General features: G+C 27.9%; 1 protein-coding gene across 6 annotated transcripts in view; it reads right to left on the bottom strand.

Moving 5' to 3' along the window:
- The window catches only part of LOC100201871 (dynein regulatory complex protein 1), a 144,716-nt gene that overhangs the window by 67,893 nt on the left and 54,127 nt on the right, over positions 1-22,696 (bottom strand). For 3 of the 6 annotated variants that reach the window (XM_065795987.1, XM_065795985.1, XM_065795983.1), the window contains exons 7-9: positions 19,313-19,459; positions 8,628-8,780; positions 288-362 (exon numbers count right to left, since the gene is read on the bottom strand). In XM_065795987.1, the coding sequence (XP_065652059.1) occupies positions 288-362; positions 8,628-8,780; positions 19,313-19,459 (375 nt within the window). Of the gene's footprint in view, positions 1-287; positions 363-8,627; positions 8,785-19,312; positions 19,460-22,696 lie in introns of all 6 variants that reach the window. The other 3 variants (XM_065795986.1, XM_065795984.1, XM_065795988.1) reach the window with 2 other exon arrangements.

Genomic DNA, 22,696 nt, shown 5'->3' with positions numbered 1-22,696 from the left:
ACACAAACAATTTGTTCAAAAATTAACTTTTACAACTTGCTGCTACAAAGTAAATAGTTGGAACCGCTTGGTGTAGCTCCTTTTTGTCATCAATATATCAAATCTTTTTAATAACTTTAACATTTATATATACTGTCATATAACACTTATATATACTGTTGTATAACAATTATATATACTGTTGTATAAATTTATACATACTGTCTTAAACAGTTATAACTATTGTTAATTGCCTATAAAAAAAACTATTAGCATAACCAAAAATCATGAATATATAAAAATCATACTTGAAAATTATATTCTAACTTTTCTTGATTTAACTGGCATGTCTCTTTCATCTGTTGAAGGTTTTCCTCAAGAATCTAACATTAACATCAAATATAAAACTAAAAATTTTTAACTGGCATGTCTCTTTCATCTGTTGAAGGTTTTCCTCAAGAATCTAACATTAACATCAAATATAAAACAAACTAAAAATTTTTAACTGGCATGTCTCTTTCATCTGTTGAAGGTTTTGCTCAAGAATCTAACATTAACATCAAATATAAAACTAAAAATTTTTAATAAAATTATCAAAATTATGAAATTTTACTTTAAAGCAGAATTTTTTATTAGGCTTTTTCTGTACAGCCATGAACAAAAGTTTAAGAATAAACACCAAAAATAGACAAATAGGGGTATTGCATCAGTCGATTGCTCTGATTGCATCATATCAACGGTTTTAATTTAAATTGTTCTTTTAAAAGGTTTCTTAGCTGCTGTCAAACTAATTTTTTACCAAACTTTTGAAACTTGAAAAAAATAGATATGAGGCAAAAAAGACTTTTTTGCCTCATATCTATTTTTACTATTTTGTTTTAATAATTAATTCACTTTTAAAAAAAGATCCATATATACATTATTTATATTTGTAACAAAGAGTATTGTTATTAAGAGTATTGTTATTTTAATACATAAGAATTTTTACCTTAGAAGGTTAAGTTGAATCTTTTTACCTTAGAAGGTTAAGTTGAATCTTTTTACCTTAGAAGGTTAAGTTGAATCTTTTTACCTTAGAAGGTTAAGTTGAATCTTTTTACCTTAGAAGGTTAAGTTGAATCTTTTTACCTTAGAAGGTTAAGTTGAATCTTTTTACCTTAGAAGGTTAAGTTGAATCTTTTTTAAAACAATATTTGTAGACATAGATTGTTTGAGCAATATTTGTTTTATTATATATATTTTAAATACTCACCTTCTACCCTAGGCCAAGTGGACTTAAAAATTGTGTAGGACTTTTTTCTTTTGGTAATTTTAGCTACCAACCCTCTCTCAACCTTGTTACTCTAAAAACATGATAAACAAGTGCTTCAGTGTAATACCATGGGATATTTTTCTAACTTTGTACCAATTGCTAACAAAACTCTATCATTGCATCATTACCATATTTATACTATTATATGATTTTTTGTAACTTTAGGTAAGCATTTTTCTCAAAAAAAGTTAAGTTTATTGTTATAATAACTTATTATAAGTTTCAAGACCTTGATCAAGATCAAGACTTCAAAACAAAGATTTTAAACCTCAAAAACCAAGAATTTTAACTTCAAAAACCAAGGTTTTTAACATCAAAAACCAAGACTTTTGCCTTCAAAAACCAAGTTAACTTTAACTTCAAAAACAAAGAATTTTAACTTCAAAAATCAAGACTTTGTTTTAGAAGTGAAAGGTCTTGATTTTTGAAGTTAAAGCTTTTGGTTAACAAAGTTAAAGTCTTGGGTTTTGAAGTTAAAATTTAAAAACCAAGACATTTAACCACAAAAACCAAGAACTTTAACTTCAAAACCAAGATTAAGAAAAATCGAAAAATCTTTCATTTAAAAAAATTTAAAACTTAATTTTGACTATTTAATTTGAAAAAATAAAAAAATTTAAAAATAAATTTAAATCTAAAGTTTCATTTAGCACAAATTCTGAAAGACCTTTGGTACCTAAACAGGTACAAATAATAAATGTTTTACTTTTATTTTTTGGTTAAAAACTGTTAAAAGTTAACATTTTTTTAACAGATATATCTTGATAAAAACTATTCAAAAGTCAATATTTCATGCTAAATTGATAAAGCAGCTTTACTATTGCAGTATGGTAAACAGGTCTTGACATAATATCAAAAAGAAAAAAAATTATCTCATCAATATTTGCTACATATGCTGTAGTTACAGCATATGTAGCAAATTCACATAGCCTAGGATCTAAAATGACACTAAAATGTCAGTATTAAAATGTGATTATTAAAATTTTCTTCTAAGTTTATAACAAATAATGATGCTTTTGCTTAAATAGTGAGACCAGTGATTTTTAAGTATCAAGTTTCAGGACAATTCCAAGTTTTTCAGGTATTTTTATATAACTACAATTTATGCTGGCCACCCTGTTGTAACTGAGTCAACATTAATGCTTAGACTCGTATTTTCAAGATTATCAATAGGAACAATTGATGCCTAAAGCTCTTTTATCAGGTGTTGATGACCTTGGGGGTTTATCATTTTTGTATTCTTAAGTGTCTCTTAATAATGCATTCAGATGTACTAAAATATTGAGTATATATATGAGCTATGACACTTGTATGTGGCCATGACTTTATTTAAAACCAAGATTAAAACTAAGACTAACTGTTAATAAAGATATTCAACAAAATGTACAAATTTCTAAATATTTATCTCTTACCTCTAATTTTATATATATATATATATATATATATATATATATATATATATATATATATATATATATATATATATATATATATATATATATATATATATATATATATAAAGAAAAATGCTTTTAAAATGTGCTTTTGTATTGGGCAAATCTAAAGTAGAAGCAAACTTACTATTTTTACCCCCCATAAAGTTATTAAGTTACTTATTTAAGGTAATATTACCTTCTTTCAAAAAAAAAACAAAAAAAAACTCTTTAAATCTTTTATTATCCACCTTTAAGTTACACCTATTACATTTCTTATTAATTCAAATTTTTAATTTACCAAAATTAAAAAATTTAATTACTTTTTTAGTAATAATTAGATGGACAAAAATAATAAATGCAACAAAAAATAATAAATGCAACAAAAAATAATAAATGCAACAAAAAATATTAAATGCAACAAAAAATAATAAATGCAACAAAAAATAATAAATGCAACAAAAAATAATAAATGCAACAAAAAATAATAAATGCAACAAAAAATAATAAATGCAACAAAAAACTTTTATATTTTTAACATTTATGTCTTATCTAAGCAACAAGTGGTAGCAGTAGTTTTCAATCATTCAAGATAATTATTAAGCCCAACCCTTAAACAAAGACACTGTAAAGCTGTTTACAGTGTCTTTGTTTATATTGAAACCAACTTGGTTTCAATATAAACTTTGTTTATATTAAAACCAAGCTGTTATTATATTTGAAGTCAAATGCAAAGGTGATATGTAGCATCATCCAGATTTAATTTCCTCAAAATTTTATGAGCCAAGAAATCATGGTAATCCAAAGCATTGAAGAACAGAGAAAAAACAAGGTGAATAAAAGTTTTCAAGGCACTAAGGGACAGATACAATTAAAGGAAGCAAATTTGCGTAATGACAAGTCAAGTGAGAATGAGTTTTGGTTGATTGAACTAGAGATGATAGCTCCTTTAAGCAGTGACCATAATAGTATTTGTAGAAAAGAAAAAGAGATGCAACCTCATGAAAATGGAAGAGTGGCTCAAGTTTGGCAGATAAAGCAGGTTCAACCACATTTATAACGTACTTTTGGACCTTGTCTAGAAGAGAAAGAGCATCTTTACAAGAACCAGTCCAAATATGATAGCAGTATTCCATACAGGGATGAATAAGAAATTTCTAGAGTGAGATAATTGAATCAGAAGTGAGATGATTTCAACAAGATAAAGAAAATCAACTTTAGCAGATGCTTTGAAATAAACTTTGCAATGAATTGTATATATGGTTTCCATGAGAGGTCAGTAGTGAAATAGTGATGATGTTCAAAAGAAAGAGGATTAAGTAAAAGAGTTGTCATCAATAAAGAATGCTGTCATTGACAACAACACTGCAATGTTTGAAGTAAACAATTGAGTTTTGTTGGAGTTAAAATTCATGAACCACTGAAAGTCCATAGCTTTAACAGAAGAAAGATCAGATTTAAATTGGTTGCCTGTTCTAAGCAATATATAAAAATGGTTAAATTATACATTTATATAGTAATAGATCTCAGCAAATTATATTATAAAACAGTTGATATCTCATCAAATAATGAACAAACTGATTAAACTAAGCAAACTTATTATCTATAATGTAAATTCACTCACTTGCCATCTTCCCATGGGTTGTTGAAGTGATCTTTGATTGAAACAATAAGTAGTGAATGGTCTCCGCAAACTAAAAGGTTATCACCCTCTTGAGATATAAACAGATCTGTTGCATCAACTTCATTTTCATCTAACCATTCAGCAGTTTCCAAATTCTTCTGCAGAGCGACAACTAACATAAATTCTGTCTAATGCTTGGCAGCAATGCGAACTGGTCAGAACCTTTTTATAGGAGGGAGTGTTACAGAAAAAGAATGGATAGAAAAGTGCTTTTTAAGCATAGCTTGAGAGACAAAGTAGATATTGCACTCTTTACAGATTCTATTAGATTGATTGTAGTAAAGTAAGAGCTTCTTATAGCCTAAAAACAAGAAAAATTTCGCATTTCACAATTTGAGTAAAATATTGATACAAAGATGATGGCCAATCCAACATTAATTTTGTAATAAAAGGTTCCTTGACTCTAGCTCTTTTGCCTTCTGATGTTCCATAACGTCTTGGAAGTAGGCGAGTATAGGGGTGCTCTTGCTGATTGCGAATCCGATTTTGATCATTTTGGATATCAATTCTTTGAGGGTTTTAATGCTCTAAATAATAAAGGAATATATTTGGATATAATGAACTACTTAACAGAAAATGGGATTTATTTTATAAATTATATTACCTGGAGAAGCTCTGACCAACGTCTTTCATCAGCATATGAACCATGGACTGCAATATCAATAATTGCCTTCAAAAGAAAAGATTGATCTACTTGACAGTTGACCAGGTTTTATTCTGATTTTCAGTTTTTGTCTTTGACTTCTGGATGTTCCAATTAGATTTCATTCATTCTAGCTTTTTTCAGTTCTTTAGTTTTTTTCTGTTGAACTTGATCATACTTTTTCTTGGCCAGCTCTTTCTCAGCTTGTTGATTATTAATGACAGAACGCTCATTGATGGGTTCTACAAACTTGTCAAATTCAAAAGGAATATATGTGAGCCTGACTGTTTTGGAGTATTGACCATAAGCAACAATTGCTTGCTCTTGAACTTCATTGCCTTTTCATTGAATGAATTGATTATATACATTAACCTTGATTTAAGATCCTTATGTATGAGTTTCTTTTCCTTTAATGAGTTTCATAGACTATGGACTTCTTTCTAAATATTAACCTTCTTTTTATTGGGATGAGCATTACCATACAAGACTATCAATAAGTTAAGCAATGCAGCTTTATCCATATTTGTATTATTGATTTATCAGTAATGTTTACATTGCAATAAAATAATGATTTTGTCTTGTCAGGGCAATCTGTTTAAAAAAAATTTCTTCAAGCCGCTTAAGAGCAATTAGCATTTCGTATTTGCAATAATGACTCTGTGTGTTTGCATTGCATCACATTTTACAAGCTGCTAGAGAGCAATTAGAGTTTCGTATTTGAAATAATCACAACTGTATTTAAAATAATGACTAATGACATGTATTTGCTTTGAAGCACATTTTATAATCTGCTCGGAGCCAAATAATGATTGCTAATTTTATATACAAATAGTTGATATTTGTAAACAATTAGATTTGCAGTCAAATGGTAATACAATAATAAAACCTAGGTAAATTTTTTATTTATTTAATGTCTCAGGAAAACTTATTTCAAATTCCCCACAAAACAAATATACCATTTCTATACCACATTGTAGAAGTAAATAACTTTAAAATCTGCTCATATAAACTTACGAAATTTATTTTTTAAATTCCCCCTCCCCATGTCAATTATTGCCAAACTTTTCAGTATCTCCTCCCCCTATATTTACTGACATCATTTATGGATGGCCCCTTGCTGATAATAGAGAGAAGACTGATTAGGAAATGGTTGAAATGTTCTCCTGAGTTTTTAAAAATTGAAACCACAGATGCCATTTGACAGCAGGTAGAGAAACAAGATTCAGTCGAAAATAGTTAAGAGAGAATTAAAGAGAGTTTTGGACTTTTGTAAGACTTTTGTATGACAGAAATGTTGTCAAGAACAATAGCAGTAGAAAAACTTGGAAGGGTTAAGCTACTTATCTTGAATAGCAAAATGATTGAGTGCATTAAATTCAAGAGAGAAATTACAAGAAAAGTTCTTTGCAAATATCTGTCTTATCTGTAGAAGAGGTAATAAGATCAGACCCACGAATTAAAGATGGAATGTTCAACTTACTTTAGTTGATGACACTGTTGAAGATTTCCCAAAAATCTCTAAAGCCTAACTTCTGAGATAAGATAAAAGATACATTGAAACAGGTGGTGGTAATTTTTGTTGTGACTAATATTTTTAGTTATTTTTGTCATAGTTTAAGTTAAAAAGAACTTAAATCATTCATAGAGCATGGCATCTGCATGCTCTATGAATGATTTAAGTTCTTTTTAACTTGATGAGCTCTACAGTTGCCTTAATACTTTGGTAAAGGCTCCTTAAGTGGCATTGATAATGCACACCAAAAACACTAACAAGGGCACCATCTATGCGCTAAATAGCAATGTTAATACTCTTATATTTTACAGCTGTTGATAGAATCAGCCTCTCTTAGAGCTACCACAGAGATCAAGAATACTTACTACCAGCCGGCCTCAAAAACATTAAACTGAGTTTAAAAGCTGTACCCTCTTTAGGAGATAACTCTTTAGGAGATAACTGGAAAAGTTGCATAATCACAATCACTGAGGCGAAATCAAAAGTTTAAGAGTAAAGTCAAGAAGATACAGCATTCATCAATCTAGACAAGAAACAATATAACATTAGTCTATGCCATTCTAATAGATAAAAAAGGGTGCAAGACTGGCCAACAGAACTTTCCTACTTACCCCTATAGTCTTTGCCTATGAGGTCTTCTACAACACAGAACTTAACATCTGCTTAAGATTAGTAATTTTAATGAGACACCATCTTGATCCTTTAATCAACCAAGAGGCTTAAGGCAGGGGAATTTTAAGCCAGAGTTTTTTTCTTCTAGCCTTTGCCTAGAAAAGTAAATCCTACAAAGCAGTAGGATATGAAACAGGTAGTTACCAATAGCAGGGTGATTGTGATAATCCTGAACTTGACCTGCCCTGACAGATGGTTGTACATTAGCTAAAGATTTTAAATATTTACTTCTTTTTTCTAAACAAACTGCACTAACAGACTGTTTTAAATCATTCATCTTTCCATTTCGTATTTTTTTTCTCTCAAAAACTTCAAAACTATTTAAGATAAAGAAGTTGAAAATCATTGTTTTTAAGGTTAAATTTTGGATTTCTTTTTACTTTTTTAAAACTTGGGCTGCTAACTCTTCTGATTAACTTCAGATTTGTTCTTCCTGTGTTCTGCACTTGAAAAATACTTATCTAACTATTGCTTTAAAAAGAAATAAAACTAGAGGTCTGGGGAGCAAATTAAACATTATTTATGGTTCATAGCATGAACACTCCTTAAAATATGTAATATTTAAATGCTTGTTTTTGTAACCATTTTTAATCAATCATGTTTAAACATTCAAACTAATAGTTGTCATCCAAACGTAAATGTTACCCATTTAATTAAGTTAAATGTTACCCATTTAATTAATTTAAATGTTACCCATTTAGTTAACATAAATGTTACCTATTTAATTAATTTAAATGTTACCCATTTAATTAACTTAAATGTTACCCATTTAATTAATTTAAATAATTAAATTTGTTTGTTTTAGTAATTTTGAATGCTTACGAACAGATTAAATAAAATTTAAAAATAAAAAAGTTCTTTTCAAAACTTTTCAAAACTTCTGTTGTCCCAATCTAATTACTCAAAACTTCGGTTGTTCCTGATTATTTGTAACTTTGGTTGTCCTTGTTTGACACCCTGTTTATTCATAAATTCTGTGTCCCTGTTTGATTATTAAAAAATTCTGTTGTTATTGATGATTGCTATTTTTCTTCCATCACTGTTGTTCCATTATTGATTAATTTCATTGTTTCACAATTTCCAACCAGCATATTTTTATAAAACTTTAATGTAATATTTCATTTTTCTTTTTTTTAATGTTTGTTTGACTATTTTCTATCCTATCAATTTCCTTCCTATCCATTTCCTTTCATTCCTATTCATTTCCTATCAGCATGCATTTCCTATCAGGATGCATTTACTATCTTATCCATTTCCATTCATTCCTATTCATTTCCTATCAGCATGTGGAGTTTTGTGTTTTGTAATATTACCTTTTACAATTTACAATGTTTTACAATTTTTTTAAAATTTTTTACACAACATAAAATAGTTGAAACAAAAACACTAACCTGAACCTCATTTTCAAGTTTTGCTTTTAAAATATTGTAGTCTTCAGCATCTTGCACTCTTAACATCTCCATCTGCATTTGTACTTCTTCCACTCGCTTCTCTTTTAATTCCATATATTCAACTTCTTTTGAATGGCATAAATTTAATTTTTGCTGCCTGCAATAATTTTCAAAAATTTATTGGTAATCATTGCAAAGCATTAATTATTACAAGCAAAATATTTAAAGAAGACAGTTAACAAAAAAACACATGCCCATAAAAAGTTAAAATAAAAAAATATATATGCAGAATTATTAAAACTATATGTGAGGCATTTTATGAGAAAGTGGAATGCAACCAACCATCTGAGATTTTCTTGATACTTTGTAAAAATGGTCATCTATATTACAAACAACTATACAAAACTTCAGCCCTGATATTGAATGAATTTTGTAGATATTGTTACTATAATATCAACTATTTAGGCAGTTTTTTTGTTTGGTGGCCATTTTGATATTACTATAGTTTTTGTTTTACAAGTGTTTTACAACTAAACATATGATTAAGCTGAAAATTAGCACCAGTATAGTTATTAAGATGAGAAATCAGAACATGATATTTGTTTTTTATTAAAACAATTAGAACTATATCAATATAGATATGGTACATCACCTATAGCTATTTAAAACACAAAAAAATGAGTAGCCTCCTCGACTGTAGTGGCCCCTCTCGGGCCTTGGGGAGGTGAATAATCTAAAAAAAAAAAAAAAAAAAAAAAAAAAATTCGGAAACTCTAATAAAGATAACCGTGGTAGCATTAAACTTTTTTGAGTTTTTTTTTTGCTTTTATTAATATAGATATTTTAACCTGTGTTTTGGTGCAAAATTGAGGTGGGTTTTTAGAAATTTGTTATAAATATATAGAAGTATTTTGTGAAAAAAAAATATATGTGTTTTTTGTGAAAAAAATATGTGTTTGCGACACTTTTAAAATTATTTGACATTGACAGTTTTCATCAGTCATCAAAATTTATACAAAAGAAAACTCATCTAACCTGTAATTTAAAGAAGCCCTAATTTAAATAAATAAATTTTTGCTAAGAATTGACATTGACCCATTTAAAAGGCAAAAAATAATATAAATAGTAAATTTATTTCTTTACTTATTATGCAGCTTCTTTTTACACTTTTAAATTCAGTACACTTTTATCTAATTTTAAATTTTTAGATTTTTTTATTTATTTCTGAAATATATCATCTCCAAAACTTTGAAAATTATTTTCATTTAATATATATATATATATATATATATATATATATATATATATATATATATAGGCAATTTGCAAAAAATTGACATTCAACTGGCAAAAGATATGTGCTCAACTGGTATGAAAATAACACCTGGTTTTAAAATGTGTACTTTATGTCAAGAAGAAGTGGTAAAAAAATAGATGATGGTCTGTCTTACAGGACCACAATGGTGAAGATGATTTTCTCTAACAAACATTTTTTGATAAAAATATAGAGTTGCACATACAAACACTGGTTTAGATGAAGATATAAAAGTTGCATAAGAAAAATAAATTAAAAACATCAGTTTTTATAAATTAGATGTACTACCAGTAAAACTTCATGGGGTTCCATTCCAAGATTTCTATAGGGAGAAGAAAATCAATGAAAGCTACTGATATTATATCAAAAAAGTTATCAGTTATCCTTAATGTTAATGCAACAGACCTGAAAAATAATGTTACTGAAAAGCCAAATAATTAATATCAGAAGAAAGCTGATGATCTAGATAAGCTGATATTTTTAATCCAAGAAAAGTTGAAAAGAGCAAATAAAAAGATTCAAATTTTGACATTAGTTTTAGATTCATTGCAAGATTCATAAGGAAAGCAGCTGAAGTACATCAAAGAGTATGAGTGCATCCCACTCTTATATTGCTAAAGCACAAGGTAAATATTTGAATAAATAGAAGTCATCTATACTTCTAATAAAATCATAGTTTTGGTTGATTTTGCAGAAAACTTCAAATTTGTCATTCAAAACAAAATCCAGAGTTACCATAAGTGCCAACAACAACGCATTATGCAGTTATTTATAACAAACATGATCAAGTTGCTACTGAGTCAACTAATGGATTTATTTATTGAATAATAAAAAGAATTGTCTATTTTGTACAAGAAATGTTTCCAAACACCCCAAAAATCCACCATTTTTATGATGGTTGTGCTGGCCATCACTATGAAATTTCTTTGCGACATCACGTTTGAAAATCACCGTGTGATGGCATTAGTGGGAAAGTTAAACAACTAGTTTCAAGTGCTAGTTTTCAATATCCAATTGACCAATTCAAAATGCTGAAATATTAAATTTTTCAAAGGATAAGATATTTGGCACCAACTTGTTTTTAAAAGACGAAGATATTTTTTCAGTACGTAAATCATGATTAAATAATACAAAGACGTTACCTGGTACATAAAAATTCTACCTTCAAAAAAAAAAAAAAATTCCACAGGATGCAACAAATATAAATGTCAAAAGAGTCTCTGAACAAGAGGAATTTAATCTAACATTCAACATTACTGGCTCAACACAATATCTTCAAGAAATCATTGCAGGAAAATATTATATCTGCAAATATGATGTGCTTAACTGGGTTGGTTTGGTATCAGAAGTTGACAAAATAAATAAAGATGGAACTTGTCAAATTCTGGTCAAATTGCATCCTTATTTATTTAACACTTTATTACACTGGCCAAGTAAAGATGATTGTTGTTGGGTTCCTAAGCGCCATATCCTAACTATGATAAAAAAAATCCATTACCTCAAAAACAGGATGCGTATACCAGATAGACATTAATGATTTTCCCAAAATTTAATCTTTAAATTAACTCCATCATAGTTCACCAGTTTACTTTTATAAGCAATTTATGTATTAATCAGAAGCAAGTGGCCTCTGGTTTGTGATAAACTAGTTGCTTATTTAAAACTTGTATTTATTTAATTTTTTAGACTAATAAATATGTATACATGTATAATGAATTTATTATTTTAATTACCAATAATGGATTTTTTTTTATAATGAAAATGTTCAAAATTAAAGTTCAAAGTATTTTTTCATTAAAATTTGTTTGATTATTTAAAAAAATCCACAAAAACCCACCTCTCAATATTGCACCAGTATTTTAGCCAGTAAACCTATTGTGGCAAGAGTTCCTATTTGGAAGTCAAACTAGTAGCTTTTTCAATTCTAGCCAGTAGTTGATTCTTGTTATTTTCCACACCTTTGAAACCTCCACTATATCACCTCCACAATATCACCTCCACATATATATCAAGTAAACCTTTGCCGATAATTGTATTAAAAATAATAAAAATACAATAAAATAATGAAGTCTTAAACTTTTGGATTTAGTTATTTTGCAATCCTAAATGCTAAATATATCTTTGTTGTGCATATCTGAGCATATCCATCATATCATATCTTTAATATCTAACACATCATACCTTTAATATCCATAGATTTTTAAAAATTTTAAGTCTGATTTTAAAATCTGACTTTGTTTCAAGTAAAAAAAACCTTGGATTTTGTTATAATAGTACAAGTATAATGCTTGGTCAGGTGTTCCAGCAAGATGAAACTTTCTTTATATAACAGTTTGATTTTTAAGTCAATAATTTATTGAATTTACATTGGAAACACAGTTTAGAGTTGCATACAAATCATTTTTCATTATTAGAGGGTTTTAAATTGAAGATTTTAAATATGAGCTTGAGTTTCTAGATTTAAAAGATATACATACATTTAAAGTGTCTAATTGTATATACATACATTAAAGATGTATAGCATTCATTTATAAAATATAAATTAAAATCAAAAAAATGAGATTCAAACTTTTTCTCAATTTTATTATTTAGTAATGGTTAATAAACAATTTTATTTGATAAAAATTTTGTTTAACAAAATACCTTAAACAATTGCCTTTAGCATGATAAAATAAACAAAATAAAGCAAATTAAAACCATTAATAGATAAAAATTTTGTGTTAAAACTTCGAGAAAGCGCGAGAAAAAAAAACATTTATTAACTTTTGAATGAGTTTTGAATGACCTTTGTTATGCATGTTATGAATGAATTTGAGAAAAAATAAATGATTTAAAAAAAAAAAAAATGTTCAAGTTTAAAACACAAATACAAAATACTTATATTTATCATTGTTTTTCAACAATACATTATTAAAAAACAATACAAAGCTTAAGTAAAGATCTCTTAATGAACACAAATATCTATATAAAAATTTAACTATTTCAAACAATGATTTTAATTTGTTAGCTATTCCAAACAATGATTTTAATTTGTTAACTATTCCAAACAATGATATTAAGGAAATGCTTTTATAAAAAAGAGTTATTGAAATAACAGGTACAAAAAACCAGATCGATTATTTTGCACCATTTTCAAGTGCCTAATCAAAATCGAACAAGTAGATCATTAAAGTTGAAAGTTTTCATTGATTACTCCTTAAACATTAATAATAGTGTAAAAACACTTTTATAATAACTTATAAAACATTATGACAACACTTTATAATAATTTTGTACTGCTTTTCTACCCATATGCAAGAGAACTAAAATTTAAAATATTGAAATTATTCTTTAGATAATTTTTTGCAGTAAAAATATTTTTTTGTAATTTTAAAATTATTTTTTTATTTAAGAATCATGATTACCTTTTATATTTATAATTCATAGCAGTAATTAAGTATAATAATTAGTTATCGAGTGAGAAAAATGTATTAAACTATTAAACTTTTATGTCATCAGTAAAATACATTGCATAACATTTAGTTTTATGTCATCAGTAAAATACATTGCGTAACATTTAGTTTTATGGAAGAAGTGTAGTATGTGTGAATTTTTTTTTTTTTATAAGTCAGATCAGGGTAACCTGCTACTTGTAACATGTAATCTAGTACAACCTGCTTCATGTTCTGCTGCATTGTAGGATACGTTTTTTTAGGCAAAGGCTAGGAGAAGCTAACTCCAACTTAAAACACTTCTAGTCTTGGGGCTATTGGTTGAGTAAAGGCTAGAGATGGTGTCTTGATAAAAATACTCATCTTGGGCAGATGTTAAATGCATCCAGCTACTATCTTGTAGAAGGCCTCCCAGGCAAAACTTAGGGGGTAAACAGATTTTATCTGTTGACCAGCCTCGCACTCCTTCTTCATCTATTAGGCTGGCACAGATGCATTTATAATACATTGTTTCCAGTTTAGGATGTTGAATGCTGGATATTCTTGACTCAATGCATGGTTTTTGTTTGTGTCTTTGTTTTTCTGACTAAGCAACTCATTCTATTATCTCCTAATGAGGGTACAGCTCTGAAAATCACAGTTTTATGGTTCTGAGGCAGGCTGGTAGTCAGGTTTCCTAAACTCTGTGGTAGCTTTCAGAGAGGCTGATTCCATCAACAGCTGTAAAATATCAGAGTACTAACAGTGCCATGTTGCGCATAGATGGTGTCTGTGTTCATACTTTTGGCGTGCATTGTCAAGGCCACATTTGGAGCCCTTTGTTACGGCTAAGGGTTTATTTATAGTAATAAGGCAATTGCTTGGACTATTAAATAGTGTACTGAAATCTATCTATGCTTTGAGTCAAGTTAACACATTTAAAAGTACCAAAAACTATAAAACACAAAAAAACATTGTCATTACCAAGTTCTCTGAACCTATCATTCACTAATATTCATGGTCTTTGAAGAAACTTTTCTTCTGTTGAGTCTTATCTCTTGCAAAGTTCACCAGACCTACTTGCTCTTTGTGAAACTAATTTGGATTCGGCTGTCTCATCTTGTGATCTTAGTGTTGATGGTTATCTTCCTTTAATTCGTTAAGACTCCAATATTCACATGCTTAGCCTGGGCATTTACATTCGTAAGAATTCACTCATTTGTCAGAAAACTAGATTTGAATCCACTGACTATTCCTTTATGTGCTTTCATTTAGCACCACTTCACTCTATCGCCTTTTTATTTGTTCTATATGGATCACATTAATTATAAGACTGCACTCTTTTTGATGTTATTTCTGATCAAATTGAGCAAACCCTCTCTCTTTATCCATCAGCTAATATCATTGTTGTTGGTAACTTTAATACTCATCACACTGAATGGCTTGGCTTTAGTGTCAGTGATTGGAGGCATTAAGGCTCACAACTAGGGTGAAAAACAATTTTTTTTGAATTTGAAATTGTAATAGATCAAAAAAGTTTCATATGCAAAAAAAGGCAACTGTGCCAAATTTTTTTATATTTTTTTTATGTTTTCAGTTGGCGCAAGGGTTTTATTTTTCTTACAAAAACACGTTTTCTGACCTTTTTTACAAAATAAAAATAACAAATTCTATGCATATGCTTGAGTTGTAATAGAGTTTAAACGTTATAAAATGACTAAGTTAGAAATGGTTACAATTTTTAAGAAAATATTTTAATGTCTTCAGTTGCCGCTAGAGGGTTGAGTTTGTACGAAAAAAACACTGTTTCATGAGTTTCTGGCAAACAAACTCTGCAGTCCATAATGTACAATTAAAGTTTTAATAGAGTGGAAAATGTTTTTGAAAAATGTTTTAAGTTTAGCTGTAATAAAGTTCAACTATCTGATTCATTTGGATTTGTCTCATACTGTCTTTTTGTGTTAAAAGGCATCATTTGGATTGGTCTCATACTGTCTTTTTGTAATAAAAGGCATCATTATTTGCCATGCGATTTTTGTGTTAAAAGGCATCATTTTTTGCTATGCAATTTTTGAAGCTGTCTCTATTAGCCAAACCGCAAACTTGATCTGAAGCTTCGGTTACAAGTTTGATGCATCTCTCTACTCCTTGAGTATGGCATAGAAAATGCTGCACATCTGAAAGATAAACATTTGTTAATATTTCAATTAGATTATCATCTGAGATGATAATCTTATTGAATCCATCTAGTTTTTGAATCTGATGCCATCTAGTTTTTGAATCTGATGCCATAGAGGCAGTTCATTAGGCATGTATTTGACAAATAAACAAGTCTTTTTAGTTCTAATTTGAACAAAGCAATAACACCATTAAGAAATCCAGCATTGACAACTGTTCTGTCACAACCCATGGCAACTAATTTGGATGTATCAATGTTGTTTTGAGTTAAAAATGTTTTTATACTTGTCTTAATACTGTATCTATGTCCTGATGCAGTTTCTACATGCACTAGATGCTTTGACCCTATTTCTTGTACTAAAACTACACTGTCTTTGATAGTTTTTCGTATATTTTTCTCCTTGTTTGTACCAATAACTAATGTTGTATCCTTTCTTCCATCAAAATACAAACCTTCTAACCTTTGAATATTTTCATGGTCTAAATGTTAAAGTAGTTTGAATATCGAGTCCTTCCATATACATAATCCTCATAAATCTCTGATCGCTGAGAAAGTGTTCTTTCTCTGGTACTTTCTTTACTTTTTCACAGATGCATTTAGAAAAATCGAAGCATTTGCATGCAGCAACGTCAAATAAAGTATTTTCTGCATGCTTTTGAAATGTTATTATTTTGGACTTCAATTTGTCTGTATGTTTTATTTTGTTAACGGACTTCATAACATTTCTATACTTTTGATTGTAATCAAGAAACATTTTTACAATGCCTTTATGAGACGCAGTAGGTATCAATGCTTTTCCCCACAAATTTTCAGATATTTCTTTCAAAGAAAATTTTTTTACACCACTTTCCAATCTCATTTTCTGCATTGAGAAAAGATAACTTTGCATAACACATTTGTATGTTGGTAAGACATTTTCAGTTAAGTCTGCTGGTGAATTAAAGATAGGACAAGGAGACTTTTTCCTTGTTGTCACTGCAGCAGAAGACATTTTTGCCATTAAAATTTTATTTGATTTTAATTTATTTTATTAAAAAACAGATGTAAATCAGAACTAATAAATTATAACCTGTGGTTTTTGCTATCTGAATATTTATTAAATAAATGTTTTGATTAAAGACATAATTTGTGGTAAATAATGCTGATGGTTATGATAATAAATGACATAATTAGTAACATTTTACATAATTTTATGTCATTTAAAAATCACCGGTATAACCATTGACACAGAATGTTTGTTTATTACATTCTAATTTTATTCCATTATTGTAGCAGTGACAACAAGTGAAAACATCAACAACATAATTAAAATTACTTTGTTTTAAATAAAAATTGTGTTTTTTCATAAATACTCAGCCCTCTAGTGGCAACTGAAGACTTTCTTATTTTCTTAAAAATTATAACCATTTTTAACTTACTTTTCCGCTCTATTACAATTTCAAAAAAAAGTTGTTTTTTTATACACCCTACTCACAACTTTTGTCTTTCTCAATCTCTAACACATATTGTCAACTTTCCAACTTGCTTTCCTGACAACCCAAATCATTTACCTTCTCTATTTGACTTATGTCTTGTTTCTGATCCTAGTCAGTGCTCAGTTTCTTCACATTCACCCTGAGGTACTTCACATCACGGTTTGATCTCTCTAAAACTATTATCTCATTCTTCCTTATCATCAGAACCCCCTATAATGTATCTATTGCAACTACCTTAAAGCTGACTGACCCTTTCCATGATTTTCACAATATTTTAGATCTTCCTATATTTATGAACAGTAACGTATTCAATGAGTCATCTACCATTCATCTTCAAGGATTAACTCTTACTTCCAATCTTTCTTGGAAACCATATATCAAATCCATTGCAAAATTAGCATCTGCTAAGGTTGCATCTCTTTATCGAGCTCGATACTTTCTTACACTGGATTAATGATGCCCTTTCTCTTTTAGACAAGGGTCTGGATTAATGATGCCCTTTCTCTTTTAGAAGGGTACAAAAATGCATTGTAAACATAGTTGGACCTAACGGTCCAACTATGTTTACAATGCATTTTTGTACCCTTCACATTGTCATAATGTTGCTTCTTTTTTCTCTTTTCTATAATTACTATAATGGGCACTGCTCTAAAGAGCTAGCATTGTGCCGTCTACTAAAATTTATTTTTGGTTCTACTTATCATTCAATTAAGTCTCATCCTTTTTCTGTGACTGTTCCTAAGTGCTCTAAAAACTCTCTTTCCTCTAGTCTTTTTCCTCGAACATCAGTTTTTTGGAATTCGCTTCCTTCATCTTGTTTTCCTGATTCATATAATTTGCAATCTTTTAAGTCGTCCGTCAATCATTATCTTGCTCTACAATCTTCATTTTTTTTCTTCCAGTAACTTCCAACTCTAATTAGTGGTTGTTTGCAGCCTTGTTGGAAGCGAAGATGTTTAAAAAAAAAAAAAATTTTCTTCGTGATGCCCTTGGGTAGAAATATTTTGTCTTCCTGCTGACAAATGTGTTTCTTACATATCTTCTTGGATTCAGGCAGGCATAAAACCTTTTATTCCCTCTCGATGATTCCAAGTCAAGCCTCTCACTCTTCTCCATGGTTTTTCTCACATTGCGCTGCTGCAATTTCTAATCGAAACCATTACTTCCATATCTATTAGCAAAACAATTCTCCAGAAAACAGACATCTTTTTACTATTGCTAGAAACCATTGTAAAAAAGTTTTGTCTAACCCAAAACCCACTATTCTCAGGTCATGAAATCTCATATTTCATCTCAAAAATTAGGCTCTTGTGACTTATCAATAATAAGAGCAAATCTGTTATTGCGCCTCTCTTGTATGGTTCAGATTTTGTCACCTCACCTAAAGACAAAGCTGAACTGTTTGCTAAGAACTTTTCATCAATATCATCTCTTGGTTCCACTAGTTGCATTCGACCTGATATGGCCAACAAACAGGTTGATCGATTGCTTGACATTCATATTACTCCAGCTTCTGTATCTAGTGGTTGCTTGAAGCCTTTGTGGAAGCAAAGATGTTGAAAAAATAAAAAATAAAAAAAAACTTATAAAACATAAAAATAAAAAGAGTTAACACACTTTTATACACCATTTTTAATATTATATATTTATATATATTTTTATACACCATTTTTAATATTATATATTTATATATATTTTTATACACCATTTTTAATATTATATATTTATATATATTTTTATACACCATTTTTAATATTATATATTTATATATATTTTTATACACCATTTTTAATATTATATATTTATATATATTTTTATACACCATTTTTAATATTATATATTTATATATATTTTTATACACCATTTTTAATATTATATATTTATATATATTTTTATACACCATTTTTAATATTATATATTTATATATATTTTTATACACCATTTTTAATATTATATATTTATATATATTTTTAATCACCATTTTTAATATTATATATTTATATATATTTTTATACACCATTTTTAATATTATATATTTATATATATTTTTATACACCATTTTTAATATTATATATTTATATATACTTTTATACACCATTTTTAATATTATATATTTATATATATTTTTAATCACCATTTTTAATATTATATATTTATATATATTTTTATACACCATTTTTAATATTATATATTTATATATATTTTTATACACCATTTTTAATATTATATATTTGTATATATTTTTATACACCATTTTTAATATCATATATTTATATGTATTTTTTTCAATAATATTTTATATTAACTTGCCATTTGTTCTTTTGAGTGCAAAGCAGATCATTTCGCTCGCAGTAAAATGCATCTTCTATATTATCTAATTCATCCCTATATGCTTTTTTTAATGTTTTTATTTGTTCTTCCATTCTTTCCAATATTAAATCTACATCCTTTGCCTGAAAAATAAAAAACTACTTATAAGAGAATAAACCTATTAAGAAAAATAAAATTAAAGTTTAGAACTATATAAAGATAATTTTTAACTTTTTTTATAAGTTTTAAACTTTGTTTAAGAATTTTTGTTTAAGGATTGTTGATAGAGATTTATAGTTGAAGATATTTTATTTAAGATTTGTTGGTAGAGATTTATAGTTGAAAACTTTTTGTTTAAGATTTCTTGAGAGATTTATAGCTGAAGATTTTTTGTATGAGACTATTTGGTAGAAGTTTATAGTTAAAGATTTTTTGTTATGGTTGTTAATAGAGGTTTATAATTAAAATTAAAAGCACACATTTTTTCATTAACCAAGCTGATTCTGTTTTTGACACACTACTATTACTTTTCTTTATCAAAACTCTTTTTTAAAATGTTCTTCATCAGACCAAAATATATGCAAACAACTGCAAAATTCTGGAAAAAATAATCATATCAAGTGCTGTTTTCTTGCAAAATAAAACTGACAAATCAATAGAATGATCAGAAAAAGCTCAGGCTTTTTAACAGAAGTGCCAAGTAGAAAAGAAAAGAAAAAAAATACTCAAACAAATACACAATGCCTAAAAAAGTTGTTCAAAAGCAGTAGTAAATAGGCAACAAATTATTTTGTTTGGAATTAAACATACTAATCATTGATTTACACTTTGTTGTTTCAAATTGTTGGAATGGAACCAATGGAATGGAACCTTTATTATAAATTGCTAGAACTTTTATTATAATTATATCGAAAACCAAAACATCTATGTTTGATACAAATTATGCTTTTTAACAAATCAAATAAGAATTATTCTAAAAAATAACTTTTTTTCAAAAATTTGTGTACCAAAAATCAATACACCTGCTTATAATATTGTCTGTTAAACATATATACTCTCATGCTGACAATTTTCATTTAAAATAGGCTTATCATTGATATACTGCTGAATAGTTTTTTTTTTGTCTGAACACAGAACTCAAAATTATTCAAGCTTCTAGCAGCACTAAAAACAATGGTCAACAATAAATTATATTTTAAAAAACTGATATTTCATATGTTTATGTCATTTTGTTGAAATGCTTTAGCCAAATGAATTGTTTTACCAAAGTTTTTTTAAAGACTTATGTGATTTTTTTCATTCTGAAAACTATTGCATAATTTCTCTTTTAAATAATACTTTAATGAAAATATCAAAAGTTTTTTAGTATTTTTTAAAAACAAAAATTTGATTCTTTAAAATAACCAACTCAAAGTAAATTATATTTTCAAAACAAGCAAAAAAAAGTTATGTTTGTTTTTTGAAATGCAAACATGGTTTATTTTGACATTGATTTTTTTTAAAAAAAGTTTTTCCTTTTCAGTTGACCTAGTTCTTCAGCAACATCCTTCATTTTATATCAGATAATGAATCCTTTGTTTTTCATCAGATAGCAAATCCTTTGTTTTTCATCCAACAACAAATTCTAGGTATTTCATCAGACAACAACTATTAGCAAGAGAAAGACATAAGCTCATAAACTTTTGATAGTTCCCTAATTTTTAAAGGACATCCGGTTTCATTATAACTTCAAGTAACTATATTATTACTTCCTTTAGATCAAAGTATAAAAATGGATCATCAGATAGTCTGCTTAGTATTTGTTCAAAAAGATTTAACCATAACTGCAGTATAAGCAAAGAAACTTTGGAATTATTAAAGAAGTTTTTAATGTCTCATAGCTGTCAGTTTTTTCTCATTTTATTTTATATTTTATGTCTCATTTTGGCTGTTTTAATTTAAGAAATTCCAGAGAGAAAATAAGTTTTTAAATTTTTCCATCTATGACCATCCCAGAAATTGCTTTCTTTCGACCTATCGAAAAAATATATCAAATATTATGAAGAAATATGATAAAACATCTATTTAGTTCTCTTGTCAGTTTGTTTGTGTCAGCTGTTAAGATGACACACAACCAGTCTGTCTAACTATAATAGTCAGTAACTAATTGTCTTATAAAAACTTGATCATCCAAATGATCAAATTTGAAAATGCAAATTTAATCATTTGGATGAACATTATTACTGTAGAAGTAGTCACTTTGTTGGGCAAAAGTAAATAGAGCAAACTAGAAAGTGAATGGGGCAGACTAAAAAGTAAACGGGGAATAATAAAAAGTAAATGCATTTATAAAAGTAAATGCGATTAATAAATAAGGTCAATTGACAAAATGGAACCAGACTGCATTGTAAATGAAAAATTAATTAGGTGAGATACGAAATATTTGAATAATCATTTATATGCAAGATCTTATCTTTGGTGAGGTTATAACCTGCACCACACTGTTTTTGGTGTAATGTATGACCAAGAAACTTGATTCAAAATAACAAACATTTATGTTGTTTCTATTTACATCCTAGAACTGGTATAAATATCCATTTGAATGACCTACTTTTAACTTTCATTAAATGAATAGACATCGATACCTGACGGTTTCTACTAAAACTCATTTTAAATGATGTGCCAAACCATATAACTTACACAAAATTTTATTTCAACTCATCTGAAATTGTAAGGCTATATTACTGTCTGAAAACATAGCAGTGAAAACATTGCTCAAGTTATCATTTGAATGTAAAGAAAACCTACATCTTTAGGCTGCTAAATAATTCCAACCTAAGTAACGTCTAATTTTATGTTTTATATGTAAAACTATATTAAATATTTTATATGTAAAATTATAACATCTAATATTATATTTTTCGGTAATCAACTTAAATTCTGAAGAGATAGACGGTAAAGAACTTTCCTTTTTCAGCTTTGAACACAAAACCTTCATTGGCTCCATTTGCATGGCCTTTCAACGCATAGCATCTACAAAACACTTAAAACCAAAAAAAGATGAATACCTAAGTCTAAGTGATAAAGTCCCTAAAGTACTCCCTGAGTACTTAAGAACATAGTCACTGCAGCAAACTTATAGATAATATTTGTCAAAAATATTGGTGTGTTCTGCACCGAGTAGTTCAAATAATGGGTATTTTTTAAAAGATTTATTCCTTAATATTATTCTTAAAATACTTTCTTGAGCAATTTTTAGTTTGGTTATAATAATACAAGTTACATAATATAATGCACAAACAAAAAAGTGTAATGCATAAAATGTTATCATAACGCTTATGAAAATTTGTCCAAAAAAAATTTAATCATATGTTTTTCAATTTTAAAATTTCAGCCACTCA

The sequence above is a fragment of the Hydra vulgaris genome, chromosome 04 (assembly GCF_038396675.1).
Source record: "Hydra vulgaris chromosome 04, alternate assembly HydraT2T_AEP".
NCBI lineage: Eukaryota > Metazoa > Cnidaria > Hydrozoa > Anthoathecata > Hydridae > Hydra > Hydra vulgaris.
The sequence above is the reverse complement of the archived record's forward strand: the minus strand, read 5'-3'. Positions and strand labels throughout refer to the sequence as shown.